The sequence below is a fragment of the Lagopus leucura genome, unplaced genomic scaffold (genome assembly GCF_019238085.1).
Source record: "Lagopus leucura isolate 7727_CA_CO unplaced genomic scaffold, USGS_WTPT01 Super-Scaffold_100021, whole genome shotgun sequence".
Classification (NCBI taxonomy): Eukaryota; Metazoa; Chordata; class Aves; order Galliformes; family Phasianidae; genus Lagopus; species Lagopus leucura.
In genome coordinates, this window is record NW_024962274.1 from 2319867 (window position 1) to 2337510 (window position 17644).

The window sequence follows — 17644 nt, forward strand, 5'->3', positions numbered from 1 at the left end:
TTTGAAATGGCCTTCCATCACCTTGAAGGTAGAAACACAGGCTGTGGGAGATGAAGATGTGAATGCCATGGAAACCACTCTGCTTCACTGAGGAACTATTGTGGTGTTTTATTTGATTTTGCTTGTAGGTACTTGCAGTGGGTCATCCCACAGCAGCAACTAAACATCTTGTTCTATGTTGAGAGGAATCTGGCCATGCAGACGTTCACCTTTGACATTCCAACTTGTCTTTATTTTCTTGATTCAAGGTGACATACAGACTGAGCCCTACTACCTATGTTACAGTGGTTGGAGGCCCAAGGTTGGCTCTGTTTTGGTACCAAGTCCTTCTATCGTTGATGTCCACATATTAAAGGTAATATCTTTTAGTGCACGCTCATAGGAAAGTTTGATTTTGTTTGCTACAACTGATGATAGCCCTGCGCCTTTGTTTTTAGGTGCTGAAGTCCTCAAAAAGACAGTTTTTAAATGTCTGCCACGCATCCATGTCTCAGTTTTGCTGGCATGAAACCAGGAAAGACGGCACATTTTGTTTCCTGTTACCTCCAATCAGTGCAGGGAGCTCACACTGCTGCTCACTTCAGCTTTGCTGAGATGTGGATGTTTTGTCTTTTAGGGGAGTCCATGCTTATGGTGCACGATCAGTGCAGTTTAAGGGTGTAAAGGTGCAAATTGAGGCCTGTGACAGCTTGAAGGATTGTGTGGGCTCCAGCAGCCAGACCCAATCTGAGCACACACAAAAAAATAGTGTTGATAGACAACTTTCATAAGTTGCTTTGTCGAGTGTCAGCTTCATTTCACAGCACATTGTCACATGCCAGTGCTGACACTTGTGGCATGCCTTGCTGGCACAGTGTGCCATGTCTTTTGTGCTGGTGTCTTTTTCTGCATATCTTTCCCACTAAATCCCTGTCATCAGGCTTTGCTCTTGTATAGGTGAGAGGAGCCTTGTTGCATAGCATATACTGGCAGAGCAGTGCAGCCAGCACTGTCAAGGATGGAGCATATGAACCCTTTAAATGTAATGATATTTCTGTGCTATGGAGTGCTTTCTGCTGCTGGACAGAATATCCAAGTTCTTCCATTCATTCAGAAATTGTGGCAGAACGTGTTACTCTGAGAGCGAAGACATAGCAGAGTTAACAGTTGCTGGAGGCCAGGTGAGATGAACAGTAGCTTACTTAATTTACATTTGTTGGCCATTTTGTGAACTAGATGTTCTCCCAGTGGCATGCTACCAGAGCTGGGAAGGGAAACTGTCCTCCTAGTACCACACATAGGCAAGGATTGTAGCTGCTAGCATGTTAAACTGAGTCTCAGAGCTCTGTAAATGGTTGTGGTGTGTGTGGATAGAGAAAGAAAAAAAGAAATGTCACTCATCAGGACTTCGACACTGTCAAATAACAGTGGGAAACAGAGAAGAGAGTGTAAGAGCCTCAAAGCAGGAAAGTCTCTATAAAGTCTTTCCTGATGGGTAGCCAACTTAACCCACAGCACTTCACTGAGAGAGGGGCAGGGAGTTTAAATCAAACACACATGGAGACCTTTGTACCAACGAGCTGAAGGTCCTCCTGGGCTTTCTCATGTGTGTGATGAATTTTGGGGCACGTGGAGCTGGCTGTGTAACCCCAGTGTTTTTGGGGCTGTCCTAATGTCCCACTGTGAGCTGATTTTTTCCATCTGCCACACAGGTTAGGAGGTGTACAGTGTTTCCTAAGGTGTGTGAGAGGCTTTTGTTGTGCCTCATGCCACCATAAGTGACTGATGGTTTGCTAAGGCCAAGTAGGCAGCAAGGAAAGCCAGCACTTAGAGCACATGGCAGAAGAGTTGCTCTCTGTTCACTCCGAGGTAATGTAAACCCTGGTTATGAGCTGCACTAATTAGTTCTTGTTATGGGCCAGCACAGTGAGTGTCACATGAGGTGATTAGCTCAAACACAATGGATTGAAGCAGATTCCTTTGACGTATTGGTCTGAGCATGGCATTTCCAGGGGCTCACTCGAGCAGTGACAATGAAATGAAAATTTGGCAAATGAAAATTAGTACTGGGTAAAGGCCCAGGGTGAGACACACAGTAGAAAAATCAGCACTTAGTCCCACTGGATCTGCTGTTACTCACAGCCCACAGATCCTGCTGTGCTCCATGAAGTGTGACCTCCAGGGCTGGGGCAGGAGGGTCCAAATTGTGACCTGGGCATTGGTGGCTTGGTTAGGTCGTGGAACTGCTAGCTCTGCATGATGGTCTTTAGGCTCCATGTCTTTGGATGTCCATCACGTGTGAGTAAACAGCCAACCCCAACCCACCACTGCCTAATTTTGGGAGATCCCTGTAGTGTGGGATGAAGCTGAAATGTAGGCCATGAGTTGTATCAGATAAGGCTGGGCTTTGGCTCACTACACATCTGTTTGTGACTTTGCCCTAGCTCTGGGAGCTCCCCAGCTCATCCCAGAAGACCTCACTGCTGGGCTCCAGTGTGTGATTTTAAAGTTAACATTGGGCTGGTGTTGCTGATGCTTTGCTGTTGGCCCACAGGCAGGCTGCAAGTATGTGAGCGCAGTGCTGGGCAGCAGTGCCATAGCATAAGGTTCTTTATTTCAAGCTTTTTGAAAACATGCTTGAAATGCATTCCTTCATGCTGATCCTGGGAGTCTTCCATACCCTTAGCATTTGCCCTCTTGGTGCCTGTACAGCTGCTTGCCCAGCCAACAGCTGGATTGTTCATCATCTCCCACAGCAGCTTTGTAGTATGCAATGGCTGTGGCAACAAAGCAGACCCAAGAATTATAGTGCTATTTTCTGCATTTTTTTTATGTGTACCCATAATTTTATGAGGTGAAACAAGCCTGCCTGACTTATAATAGCAATGCTTTGGGCTGTTTTCACTTGTGTAATGGGCCATTCCAACACAATACCCCTCTTCAAGCCCTTGGGTATTTGCTTATTGAATTTGATTTTCCCTCCAACAGATTTAACCAAAGCCTTTGTTTTGGCCTCAGCACCAAAACCCTCCCAGCACCCAGCCAGGGCAGTGTTGTCCCATCTAGGAAAGCCAAGGGCATTTATTCTTGGCACCTGAGCCAGGCTCACAAGGAACCACTACTGCCACCCCCCCAGCAGTGCCTTGTCACTGCTGACAGCAGGGACTTAGCAGTGTTGCTGCCTCCATTTTAGTTTCTAAAGCAAGCAGACATCCTTCCTTCCCTTCATCTTCTCGCTCTTCCCTAATAAATATCATAATTTCATTCTGCAAGACCTGAAAACCCATTTCTGAAACTCCTCTGGCAACTAATACAGTAAAACAAGCCTATAAATATAAATAATTATGATAAAAAGGCATAAAATGCCAGACTTGGGTCAAACACATCCACACAGTGACACTGGCAACAAATAACTACGCAGTGTCTGAATATAGATGGGAAAAGCTGAATACAGAGCAACTTGTTTGTTGCCCATAACTGTCAGACTCCTAATTCGGACAGGCCGTATTTTATTGATAGCAGAGCAAACACAGTCATAATCCGTCCCTACCTTTCCTGCTGTGTGAAAAATCCCATCCATCCCCAGGGAAGCGAGGATGGCAAACCCAGTGGTGAACGTGAGGTGGAAGCATAAGGCAGAAAGCGCAGTCCCAGCCTGTGTTTTTCACACATCATTATTGCTAAGTTCGATTTTCCAAAAGCTCTGTTTTATTTTTTTAAAGGTAACATCTTTATTTATTATTACTGTATTTATTAGTTGTTGTTATTATTATTATTATGCAGAGATGAGACCTTTTTTCTTTTTTCCCCCTTTGATCACAGAGCAAACAGTTTGCTTTGAAAATGTTAATGGAAGTCCTGATTTAAAACATTTTTTTTCTTCACTTTTTTTTTTTTTTTTTTTTTTTTTTTGCGTGTGTGTGTGTGTTTTATTTTGTTTTTTTAAAACGTTGCAACAGGCAAGATCTGGGGTTCAGTTTCCTCATCCTACACAAAGAAAGCTCCTGGAGTTCGGGCTCCTAGCCACTACCGTAGGTCCTGCCTTGCTCAGCTGTCGTCCTCTCAGTGTGGGTTCGCCGGGTGGGGTGGGAAGGTGGGTGGGAAGGGAGGAGCTGGAGGGAGGGAGGGTGTTTGTCAGCTATGTCGAGTCTTGGTTAACGACTTTGCCTCCGTTCATGGTTGGTGTCCCTGAACTTTTTCTAGAGCGTCCTTGTTTTTCTCCAATTTCATGCAGCGATGGCTCTCTGTACATGCACACTGCAAACAGAAAAGACAACCCGTTAGCAGCCCTGAAGTCACAGCATCACTGACCACCATGAGCTATCTGTATGCGAGACTGAAGTCCTCACCCCAATACAACACAAATGCAGACACACAAAAGCCTCAGTGACCCACTGGAGGATCCTCTTACCAAGCAAGATCTGCTGTCTGCCTTTGCTGCTAGCCAGATCCTTCCAGAGGCACAGACAGAAACAAGGGATTTCTGCTTCTCCATGGGTAAGTCAGTCGAGGCTTTCTATGCTTTACTATTTTTTAATATGTTATATACATAAAATAAGCATTCCAGTTCACAGCACCAGGCATTGTCTCGAGATGCTTTTATCATCCAATATCAGGTTTGAGGATTACCTGTTCCCCAGTCCTTAATCTCTGACGTGAAGATTCTGAGAGTCTTGAATCAAAGCCATGCTTGCCTCTGAGCCACCCAAACATTCTGGGTGTGAAGCTCTGGGCCCTGAAGTGGTGACTGAAGCCCATTTGGTGCCTTCAGCCAAAGCCTGAGGTCTGTTCTCAGCACTAGTTCTTCCCTATCAGTCAATAGCCAAGGCACATGTAGGGGGCCCGTGTCCAAGTGGCTGTCCTTGTGCCACTGAGGTGTGCCAGTGCTTGCCCTGAGCCAGCACACCTTGATGGCTTGGGGACAGCCCAGTGGGTAACACCAAAAGGAACAGCTCTGTGGAGCTCTTCATAAATGTGGTGAGCTGTGGAAGGGATGGAAATACAGAGGTACTCCAAGGGCACATACTCTGAAGTTGAGAGCCTGAGATGGGTCCGGCCTTCAACTCTCCTACCTGCATTTTTGCAAAAATTAGGATGGAAAGAACTGATTATGCACTGCTTCCTATTGTAGAACCATAGGATGGACAGAGCCATCAGCTTTCACTTCTGAGTGCTCAACAATAGGAAAATTTCAAAAATTATCTGAATAGATGAAACAAATACCCCACATATAGGAAAATTTATATTTTAATATTAATAATGTTTGTAACCTCCCTGATTTGCAAATAAATTCTGGCAATTAGAGGCAGGCTACAAATGACATTATTGCTCAGCATTGTACTCCTCGCTTGACAAACAGTGATAGCAGTGTGCAACAATATAGGACAGAGATAAAGTGCAGTCAACTGTGTATTAATGGGAGGGATATCTCATTGAATATATGAACATTGAAAAAATATGACTTTTCTCATAGAGTCATAGAGTATCTTTCACACAAAGCTTTCAGAGCAGTTCAGACATACCCACAAACACACACTGGGCCTCACAATGCATCTGGAAGGCAGGGCCTGCACTGCAAACTGTCAATGCTGCACTGTTATTTGATGAACATGAGAAAAAAAAGAGAGAAAAACACTGGACAGAGAAAGCTTAAAGGACAACATGATGAAGGTTAGTAATGGAGGAAAACCTGTGCTCATGCTCCTGCGTGATCTCTTAGCCCGAGCTGCATGGTCTTTTGATGACCCTCAGGATGCACATCACTCCTGAGGTGGGTCTCATTTTCTGATGTGATGCTCTCCCATCAGAAATGTGGGTTTGTGCTGCTGATGCACCTGTACTGTGCCAAGTTCTGCCCCAGTCCTAACTTCTTCAGCCACAGGTCCAGGCTTGAGCCATAGGCATTTGCATGGGTCCTTCCCAAGCAGCTGTGTGCATTACAGTCAACCCTCAGCTTCCAGCCTCAGTATTGCAGCTGGGCAATGGGAGATGAATTCAATGCCCACAAGGACAAAGAAACGCAGAGAAATTCAAGGCACAGTCTAGGTTTTTGCATCATCACTGGCCACAGAGTCACGAATACAAATCAGGCTGCAGAAGTAAACACCATGCAACTGAAAATTAAGGAAACCCTGTACCTAGCAAGCAAATAAGGCAGGAATTAGAGGTTAATCCTCCACTCCAGCAGATGCTGTGAGCACTGACAGGGGGTAGGGCTGGAGGCTGCTCAGTATGCTTTTCACTCAGTGCTGTCAAAGCCTAAGTACGAGACAGGCTGTGCCAACAAACCATGCCAGAAAACCTACAGCAGCATGAGACCTGTGTATTTTCAGTATTTAGATACACCCATATCAGTGTGGTATGCAGAATTTGTACGGCACTAAATATTGCCTGGGTATTTGTACACGGATGTGTGTGCATGGGGTTGTAAGGACAGAGTGAGGCTGTGTGCACAGAGCACCAGGCAGCTTGGGAAGGATGAGCAATTTGGTGAGAACAGGCTCTCCTCCTGCTTCTCCCACCCACCCCCACCCACACACCAAACCAAATACAGCCCTCCATGTCTGCAAACCCAGCGAATGCTTTGGAGCTTCAATCAGATAATCAGCTCCTGTGTTCCAGATTCTAATCAACGCATCCATATTCATGCTTTAATTGGGAAATGCTGTGAGCCTGATCCACTGCGTGGAATGGGGAGAGTGGGAGCAGGGCTGTGCCCTGCCTGGTACCTGCACCTCTTGATGCAGGCTGCTCTGCATGTATAAAGAATTCTGCAAGCAGGTAGGCAGGGAGAGGTCTAGGGGGGGCAAACAAGGGGGGGAGCATCCTCTCCAAAGACTGAAAGCAAGATGGGGCTGCTTTCACCCAGGGACAGGTGATCCTCTCTCCTGTGTGCTGATACAAGATTGATGGCTCACTGCTGCTTTCCGAGCACAGCATCAGCACACCGCCCTTGCAGGGAAGCTAAATGCACCCTGTGCTGTCTCCCTGGGCACAGGGACTAGCAGTGCTCAGGAAGCACATAATGTGTCCCAAACCCTGCATGCTTCACTTGGCATCGCTGCAACAGGAAGAGGTTTGGAGGTGCCTATGCGCTCCTCACCGCCTTTCTCTAGAATACAAGGAAAAGATTATTAAAGAGGCTTGGGTACATCCATGTAGATGGCTTTCCCTGCCCTAGGTCTCAGGAGTTTGGAGGAGCTGAGATTTTTCTAAGCAGGAGGCAGGGCTGGGCACAGCTCCGAATGCCACTGCAGCAGCGGCCACATTAGCTAATGCTCTGGTGGAGAGAATTAATTATCTGAGCAACAGCTAGGGGCAGGAGGCAGTGAGTGATTATGCGCTCTTGTTTTCTGCCTCTAATTACTGTGTTCCTACCCCAGGCCCAGCTGATGCATTTCAGAGCTGTCTGAGCTGGCGGCTGCCAGGCGGCTGGATGTGCAGGATGCTGCCAGATGGAGTCAGCGTGTTCAGGTGGGAGCCAGTGCAGGATGACAAATGGCCAAGCAAAAGCATGGTTAAAATACAGCGCGTTTGCCGTCTAATAAAATGATTAGCAGTTTGATAGATGAACAAATGAGTTAGTATAGGGCAGAGAACATACCAAAGCCTGTCTATCTGAAAGACAGGTACAAAAGAGGAGCTGTGTTTAACACAGACTGGTAGAGTGGTAGGCCAGTCATCAACATGTCTTGTTCTTAACAACTGACACGTGTCCAAGGCCTAAGGGCTGAGGCACCAGGAGTGCAGAGTCAGGGGCAGCCCTAGCTGACTCAGAGGGAGGAAGAAGGGCCAGATGTGCCACACCATATACACTGAAGTTAGGACCAGTGAGAGCTCTTTTGGTAGAATAGTCTGGAAATGGTATCTTCAAGGAGAGGGAACTAAAAACAGCAGAGCTCATTCACAAAAAGCATCTGATAGAAATTTTACTTAAGGGACAGGAAGAGTCTCCCATTAGTTAAGATGGAAAAAACAAGAGGCACAATAGATGTGTTTGTCCAGTACTAATCAATGCAGACACTTAAGGAGATTGAAATTGCTGTAAAAGACAGCTTGGTGTCCAAGTGACAATTATACCCAAGCTAGTTTCTTGCGCAGTCTGGTTCAATCTATATGTCTGCACTTTAAAGGCTCATTTAGCCCAAATGATCAGCGATCAGAAATATCAAAAGAAGTGGGTTGCGCATGTGTGTTTTTAACCAAGAGTGGCCTCACACCATACATTAACTGCTGACAGGCAGGCTGTTTGCCTTGGCTTTGCCAGCACACAGATGGGAGAGGAACTGAACGTTTCCCATTATTACTCACTACGTTTTTTTTGTGCTTTTATATTGATTAAGCTTGGTGTGATTTTCAAAAACAAACAAGCACATCCTACCTCCACTAGACCAAACCTAACTCCTTGTGCAAACCAAACGTAGAAACCCTTCCAGTGGCTTTGCACAGAACAGCCCCAGCATTTGACAACCTACAGGAGACAAAGCACTCTGCAGGATTAGCACAGCACACCCAGATAGAACTGTGTATGTATATATATATATATATACATATATATAAAAGTTCCTTGGGAGGACATTTCATACTTATTCATTAGCTTACTGGCCATTTGCAATTCTGAGAAAAGAGCTTCTAAATTCAGAAAGCAGTATGAAGCAACAGGAGTCAATGCTACAAGAGCAATCTGGGCTTTTCTGTGATTCCTTTTCCTGCAAATGTTCCCTTCACTGAGCTGCTGCATAATTCTTCTGTGCACAGCAATCAGCTGGGAAGTTTCAGCTCAGAGATAATTGCCATTGAAGTGGTGGGTGAAGTGATTCCTAGCACTGCATGCGACACTACTCCTTTCCACAGGACCCGAATCCTCTGTGCACACATCATCATGTCAGCACTGTGTCACAGTGTTAATGCTGGCGGTGGGACCTGAGCAAAAGCAAACCTGTGTACATACTGCAGATGGAAGCAGCACAGCACCAGCCTGAAAAAGCAGCCAAGCACACACACTGGGACATGCTGCGGTGCTCAGTAGAAGGGACATGCAAGTACAGCAGAAGAGTGTTTTCAATCGTTCTTTCTAGTCATGTCAAAGAGAAAGATGCTGTTAAACCAGGGCAGAAGTTGCCCCTTTTCTCTCACATCTCCACTTGCAAGCTCTGCTCGCGGAGACTTTGATGGATGCAGCACAGACAAGTCACGTGGAGCTGAGCACGTTTTACTCCAGCCCTCTGCTACTGACAGTGAATCTTGGGCTTGGGAACAGAGCCCTCCGTCTGGAGCCATAGTCCCAGACAGCTGAACGCTTTGGGAAGCTGACACATGCCCGGGCTTGGGCAGCTGCCAGCTCTTTGATGCAGCAGAGGCCGCCTGCAAAGCGTGTGGAGGAGGGAAGGGGTGGAGGAGCCCTTCATTTGGCTGCCAACTTCCAAAGCGTTCACTCGCTCAGGAGGTTATGTGACAGCTGTGATTGAAGCGAGCGTGGGAGGAGGCAACTGCAGGAAAGGGAAGCTCTCGGGCTGGGTTTGGTTTTTCAAAATGAAAGCTGGAGCAGCACTTGCTGCAATGAGAACTCCGCTGTGGCCAGGCACCTCTGTTACTGTGAATCCTGCTGTGAGGATAGCCGCAGGAATGGCCTACTTTAACACATGCAGGAGACAACTACTGAGCCATTCAACAGACACCACACATGCTGCACTGGGGAAGAAATCTGGATTCCAAGGCTCTGCTCAGTGCCAACAGACAACCAGATAGCAAAGAGTTATCAGAAGGAGCTGGAAACCCAGCTGGGACAGCTAGCACCTGTAAAACCTCTTCCTAGCCAAGGCAGGACAGGAACAGAACCCAAGCTCCTGCTGAAGCAGGCCCTGGTCTTCTGCAGAAACCAAAGCTGAGGAAGGCTGCCCTGCTGCTGCCTCCAATTGGCTTCCAGCTGCAGAAAAGTCACTGAGAACAAGCACAGGAGAAGCACACCTGTGGCATTCTCTGTTTTTCTACCACCTCCATCTTCTGTGCAAAGGCTGCAAATACTTGTGAATGCAGAGCTGAATTTCTCTTGAATTTACTAGTAACAGAAAAGGGACAATTGCTTGTTTCCAAAATCAAGTTAGTACCTGATAAAGACTAAGCTTGTTACAGTACATCTCTTCATCTACCAGATGCCAGCCCATAAAAAATGCCATGGCATGAGCCCATGGCACACTTCAGCACTGTACTGTCAGTAAACGGGCAAAAATTCAACTTCCACTGAAGCCTCAGGCTGTGATAACATGCAGAGTTTTTTACGTGAGATGGAAAATGAATGAAATGCCAGCAGTGCAGCCCAGCACTCCAAAAGTGCTCCCCAGCACCCAAATCCATGCAGCCCCAAATCTGCACCTGCCAGCTCACCCACCCTGCACACCACACGGATGGAAGGAGAGATTCCATACCTTCAATGGGTTTGGGTACAAAATGTGATGAGGGTTTGGTTTTTTTCACCCGGTTTCCCTTCATAATTTGACCTTCTTTATTGAGTCCCAGGAACCACGCTCGTCCGGATTCTTGCTGCCGATACAGCGTGGAAGAATAAATAACGTAGTAGTTTTCAAAGACAGATTCCTTAAATTTGCACTCTGGTGTGAAAACATCCTGCAGTGAAAGAGAGAAAGAGACAGAGAGAGAAGAAAAAGCGGTGAAAAGATTAATCACTGATTTCCTGGATTAGGCATCACTGAGTGATACATGACAGTCACGCATTGCAGTCAGTTTAACAATAGAAAACAACAGGCATCAGCAACAGTACTCATCCAGAAAAGTCCCCACTGAAAAAGAAGGCTTTGTTTCCCTGACAGGGCAGAGGTGTGGTTTACAAAACCACCCACAGTGAACAGGCTTGAAAAATGTGCAGAAGTCAAGAATTTGTGTCCCAGCAAGCTCTCAAACCCAGCCAGAGCAATGCCCTTGTTTGTGTGTCTTACTGTGAAGTGTGTATGCTCTACCAGGTCTCATCTATAAGGACTTGGGACTGAAGTACTACGCAAAAAAAAGCCCACAGAGCTGGGAAGCAAAGAAACAGCTTTGCTGCTCACTGCTACTTCCAGGGCATCCCTCTGGTTTTGCTCTTGCCTTCTGCATGATGGGCAAGAAACGTGCAATGTGCAGTGCCTAAAACACTGAGATTCTATAAATACTTCCAGGCAAAAGGCAACTTGTCAGGATCAGGTAAGTGGATGTGGAGAAATGGGAGTACAAAAATCAAGTAACAAACTTACTTGTTTTCAAAAAAGACAGGAGGAAATGCTGGCACAAAGCTTGAAAATCTTTTGATAAAGATGTAAATTCAGACACAGAGAACTGGTCTGGTACCTTGCTGTGTCCTGCAAACTTCTCAAGGTTTTTACAACAGGGAAATAACATTAAGCCTCTTCAAAAAGAGCTGGCTGCCCACGGGACTCTGCCAGCAGCTTCCAACTCTTCACTAAGACAGACATCGGTTACTGGTCTGAGGTGCGTTCTTTTTCCCAGACTTAAATGAAAATTCATCCTAGTGAAGTAAATGCTCCCATTGGGTTTCTTAAAATGATTATATTCTTTGCAAGAAAAAAAAAAAAACAAACACACACAACCAACCAAATAAACAAATAAAGAAAGACAAAATTACACAAACACCCCTCAAACTTTTCTAAAGCTAATACATATCATCTTGCACAACCCAGGGAAAGCATCTTGGAGGCCCATGATGAAGGCAGTGCTGCTCCAGGACAACAATGCTCCCTCCCAGGCCACTGCCACTCAGAGTTCTTAGGGAGCTTCTCTATCTTCCCCAATGGAAAACCCATGACCAACATTCAAGCAAAGCATCTGGAGTAATGCCACACATTTACTGCAGACCTCATTTTAAGAGTGAACATTTTGAACATTCAGCAACATTCAGGCATGTATTCCCCAGTGCTCCAGGGGTTATATAAAGTGTTGTTGGCCTGACAATAAATCCCGTGTTCAGCAGACCTGCAGAGCCGGGCAGGCTTGAAACCACCAAAGATAGAGTAGAAAGCACAGAGCTGTGCTGCATTTGTGAAGCTTGCATCAATCAGCACCATGTGCATAAAAACACTTTCAGCCCATTGAGTTGTTTTGCCTCATCTAAGGGAGTCTTCCTTGCTGGAGAAATATTTTAGGAAGAGGGAGTGAAACAAGTTGAGAGAGATCTGGATGACTTAGAGCACTATAACACAGTGCTTAAAGTAGTTTTCCAGAAGATCATCGTTTAAGCACCCCTCAAATCTGCTCTTTATCTGCAGGCTGTGCCTGGCTGCAGAAGATGTGCGCTAACCCAGAGCCAACGCCCAGCCCATATGGCTTTCAGCTGGGTCAGCCAGGCAGCAAACCCCACAATGCATGTGAGCATCCCTGCAATCAGGTTGGGCACTCAGCCCCTTTACCACATCCTTGCTGCCCCACCAGTATAAATGTTTTAACAAAATTCTCCTTATCTGAACTGGAAAGTTTTTACTTGGGAAAAGGTAACCACTGACTTCCCCAGAATATGGAATTTGCCAAGCATGGGAGTTGCACTAGGCAACTTTTAAAGAGTTCCTTCCAACTCAAATGACCTATGATTCTATGGCATGTTTGGATTTTCAATGCTTGTTTTTATTTCAACGTGGAACAAAGACAGTTTTTTATTCTCAATGAAGCAGAAATATAAAAACTACTGCATATTGAAATTGTGGTTATAGAAAGAAAAAGATATCTAGATTTTTATTTAAAAGTGATTTAAGATCAAGTGTTCATGTAAACATCTCTTTTAAAATTATCATTATATAATATTATTTTCTGTCATACAGCTCATGAAATCACTTCATACCACATATCCACTTAGAATCAGAGAATCACAGAATCATGAAGGTTGGAAAAGACCTCTGAGATCATCCAGTTCAGCCATCCACTACCACCAATACTGCCCAATGCCCACGTCCCTCAGTGCTGCATCTCCACGGTTTTTGAACACCTCTAGGGATGGTGACCCCACCACCTCCCTGGGCAGCCTGTGCCAGTGCACCATCACTCTTACAGAGAAGAAATTTTTCTTAATATCCAACCTGAACCTCCCCTGGCACAACTTGAAGCCATTCCTTCTTGACCTATAGCCATTAATGTACCATTAAAGAAGCAAAGTTATGTTATCTGTGAAGTGGACATTTTTAATGAAGACATAAAAACTAAAGCAGAAATAGTGATTTTCATCATATGTTTAATCTCCCCTGAAATTACTCAAGCAAATAAACCTTTTTGATTGTTTCTGTGATTTGGCTGGTTGCTTCTTCACCCCCTATAAATTAGCTGAAATATGGCAACACCATCAAAACACAGTTCTCTCCATTAGGTAGGTTTAAGAAAACCCAGCAGAGTTCTAGTTGTATTCACTATTATTATTTTTCTTATTATATACAACACCCCATTATCAACACTGTGCCACACAGAGACAAACACACACTATGGGGCAATTCCTTGTACTTACTGACAACCCCTATGGTCTTCACAGAAAAGTGATGGGGCAGACAAGCAGTGTTCAGGGCACTCTGCCAAGGTGATAGCACATGCATCCTTATGTTTTTCTTCACTGATACCTCCTTGGTGGCCAATGTCTAGCCTCCAAAGTTTACAAGGCATGGCTATGTCATGTCACTTGGTTCCTGCCCATATCTCTTACTTTGTGCCTCCCCATAATGAAAGCATCTCAGGATATTAATGACAGAACCTATCTACAAGCTTTACTGTCAAAATTAATTGTGGCAATTATGTCAAATCAGGTGGGAACTGCTGGTTCAGTTATCTTGAGCTGAGAAGAGCTTGGAAGAAAGCAGAGTGTAGGTGAATAGGACAGACTTCACACTAACAGTTCTGAGCAAGAGCCACTGCATGGGTTGAAATCAGAGATAACTAAAGGTCATTTGGGAAAACCACTGAACTATTGTCCAGATCTTTATGTTTGTTTTGGTTTTTAAAATTATTTCAGTGTTAATTAAATGTGCTAGATGGGGAGTCCCATCTAGCAAAGGGTAAAAGCAGCAAAGGGACCCTCAGACTGTCCCCCTACAACCTCCTCCAGAAATAATGGTATAGTATTCTTGACTATACCATTAGTCAAGTATAGGTATAGTAGTAGAGTATAGTATATACAATAGTATAGGTATAGTATTCTTGACTAAATTACTTTTAGGGTAGAAAGTAAATAAATACATTTATTTTTTCACTGTTTGGAGATTATGGGTCTGAGACATTTTGTTAAATATCAACAGATACTGCTGGAAGTGATTTGCAAAAGCAGATTTTTTTTTTTTTTTTTAATTGTTAAGCTAAAAACTTGCATGAAATATTTGCACAAGAAATGTTAACAATTTACATGCAAAATGAATAGCATTTCCCTGCAACTTGCTTTCTGTATCTCAAACACTTGTACAAGAGGCAATTCCACTAAGACAGAGTAATTAGACTTGCTTTGAAAAACAAACACAGACCTCATTTGTGCTAACAGTAGCTTGATTGGAAATTTCACAGTTTAGGAAAAAAGTAAAATGGCATCTATCACATACAAAATTAGGGAGACCACGTTCAATGACACTTTGAAACACAGAAAGTAGCTGAATGGATGTAACTGGCATTTTGATTTTTGTTCTTAGTGCAACAGACATGCTCAGAGAGGTTGTAAGGTACCATGATTTGCCCCAACAGCTATTCCTGTTTTAGAAAAATACGATGTTTAATTTATCTTTGACCCCACCAGTGTCTCCTGCCATCTGCAGATGAAAATGTGGACTTCCAGGCACAAACCCTGCAGGAAGCAGAGAGTATTCTGGGAATGCACAGCTCTGCTTGGATATTTCAGCTCCTTCAAAATATGCCATCCCAATGGTGTCACAGTCCTGGTACTGCTCCAATGAAGCAGCAACTCTTTTTTTTTTTTTCTCTTTTTTTTTCCCCCTGAATATCTCCTTTTATTATAACCCAGAATATAATAGAAAATATACACATTCACATGCAAACCCAATGACTTAATAAATTTAGTTAGCGAAACAAGCAGCAATAAAAGAAAAAGCCCATTCTGCAAGTAGTTTGTGCTACAGTTTAGGAAGAGAATGTTAATTATGAGTGCAGAAATACCTAACCAACACACTCCCAGAGTAACAGTTTCCCTTTTTTACAGCACTCACGGGTTTCTTTTTTATGTTCTGCACAATTACTGAGCCAGATCTTCAGATGGGATAAAAGCCCTTAACTGCACCAAAACCTACATATGGCAAAGATTTCCTCCTAGAGAATATGACTCAGGATGTTTACTGATGTTAGTGTTTAGATTTGAGAGTTCAAAGTCCATCACAGTCAATTAAAATATATTTTGCTCTGTACACCTCCATGAAAGGAGGTTATAGGGAAGTGTGGGCTGGCCTATTCTCCAAGAGGAGCTGATGGCCTTATGTTGTGCCAGGGTAAGTTCAGGTTGGATACTAGGAAAAAATTCTCCAAAAGAGTGGCGATGCACTGGCACAGGCTGCCCAGAGACGTGGTGGAATCACTGTCCTTGGGGGTGTTCAAGAAATATGGGGATGTGTACTTAGGGACTTGGTTTAATGGGTAATATTGGTGGTAGATGGACAGTTGGACTAGATGATCTTGGCAATCTTTTCCAACCTTAATGATTCTACGATTCTATGGCTCTATGTTTAGGGAATCAAAGCACTGCTCTCAACATTGCGTTGTGGTTGTGGAGGCAGCCCATGGAACACTTGGATCACTCAGTCTGCACAAGCATTGCTCTGTCCCAAGGGAGAGGATAGCACTGCAGCAAAGCACCTGGGCTTCCTTAAAAACCCACTTCACTGTCCTCAGCCAGAGCAAGATTTAATCAACACCTCTTTGATGCCACGAGCAACGAGAAGCTCATCACGGGTATCAGTGTGCATCAACCTGAGTGGATGAACAAAGGCGCTGGATTCCCACAGACGTGTGAGATCCCAGATGAAATGTCAATATCCAACTCCCACTTAAAGTTGTGACAATTCTTTAAATACCTGGGAGTTTGTGACCACAAATCTCATACCATAGCACTTGTCCTGGCATACTCTTATTCCCAGGACATGTAGGCCCTGTCCACAGGATAAGCCCCACTGAGACTACAGCAGTGTACTGCTCCATGTAGCTTACACCATAGCCCAGGGTTGCCTCTGCCTGGAAATGCTTTAAAATAACTGTAGCTGAGCTCTCTCTTGGCATGTGATCAAGAAACGCAAAACTGCATCCAAACTTTACATCTCATCCCATCTTTGTCCAGATGGCAGGTGATATTCACTGTTCACACTCCACTTTTCCTCCCCCTTCTAGCTCCGTATGAGATTGGTGACAAGCCTTCCTGGTGGCCTTTTAGAAGTAGGAGAGAACAGATAAGTTTTAAAATAACAAGCTGCTACATGGGAGCACACAGCCCCACTTCAGAGTAGATATACTTGAGGAAACAATATGGTTATCTACAAGTATTCTGGCTCTTTCTGAATCATCTGTGGTCGAAGGGAGCACATTTTCACATAAATCCCCATCTATGCCAGTCTGATTCCCAGCTCTGACAGCTGGGAAGCAACATTAAATAGCAATCCAACTTACTGCCCCTGAAAACCATAACTAGAAGGCCATTTACTCTTACTTTCGCAGGAAAACTCTGTGTCCAGGGTACATATGTGTTGTGTTGGCTTCACTTGAAATCCCCCAGACCCACAACAGATTCTGCATGACATGCCAAGCTCCATCCTGCTCCAGCTGGATGGTTACCCAGATCAAAAAGGGGTTGTACAGATCCACGTGAGCCATGGTCTCACACCTGGAAACTATGAGTTTTTGAGAGCCAAATTCAGACTCCCGCATCCCACTATATCTCTGCATTGTGCTCTCCTGCTTTCAGTTCTTGGCCAGCTCACTGCACAGATACATTTTTACTAAATGCTTTATAAAGTTAAATATGCACAGATTCCCTGCACTGGCCTTTGGCGGCTGCTCATGCAATCCTGATAGGAACACGGCTTTCAATTTAATGAGTGCTGACAAGAACATAACTCAGGATGATTCTTCAAGCTGGGTTGCTCCCTTCCATGCCTCCCAGGAGAGCCTGAGTGAGAGAAGAGGCTCCAAGAGAAAGACTGGAGTACAGAAAACTGGGCAGCTCTGTGTACAATGTCATCTCAGAAAGGCTGCACGGTGAGCAATGCACAGATGGGACACACATGAAAAATGACACGTTTCTGCCTGATGCTATGCTCTTTGTTATTGATGAACCCCAAATTCAAATTCATTGTTGGATGAAATAACTTTACATCAATTCTTTTCAAATTATTAGCTAGATTTGGATTTTAATGGATTGGTTTGTTCTCTGATCTTGGACCTTATTTCAAGTTAGGACTGTAAAGCCTTAAAAGTGTGGAGCTGTTAAGCAGTGATCACAGCATAGCTCATTCACATGGCATGTGGCCCATCTAGTTCAGCATCACTCTTCTAGAAAAGCAACTGATGCCTATAAGTGAGGGTTTTGGACAGCATTGGTGCCACATTCCTGGCAGCCTGGAGATCTGGTGAAACTCCAGTATCGTGTATTACCTAGGAATTCCATATCACCTATTGTCAGAACAACAGAATGCAGAGAAGA

The 17644-nt window shown here is 44.6% G+C and overlaps 1 protein-coding gene across 1 annotated transcript in view; it reads right to left on the reverse strand.

The window, feature by feature from the left end:
• Window positions 1-3862: 3862 nt before the first annotated feature.
• The window catches only part of FGF12 (fibroblast growth factor 12), an 80954-nt gene continuing 67172 nt past the window's right edge, over window positions 3863-17644 (reverse strand). Inside the window, exons 4-5 of the mRNA XM_042878519.1 lie at window positions 10404-10602; window positions 3863-4236 (exon numbers count right to left, since the gene is read on the reverse strand). Of these exons, the coding sequence (XP_042734453.1) occupies window positions 4118-4236; window positions 10404-10602 (318 nt within the window). The 3' untranslated portion in view covers window positions 3863-4117. The remainder of the gene's footprint in view (window positions 4237-10403; window positions 10603-17644) is intronic.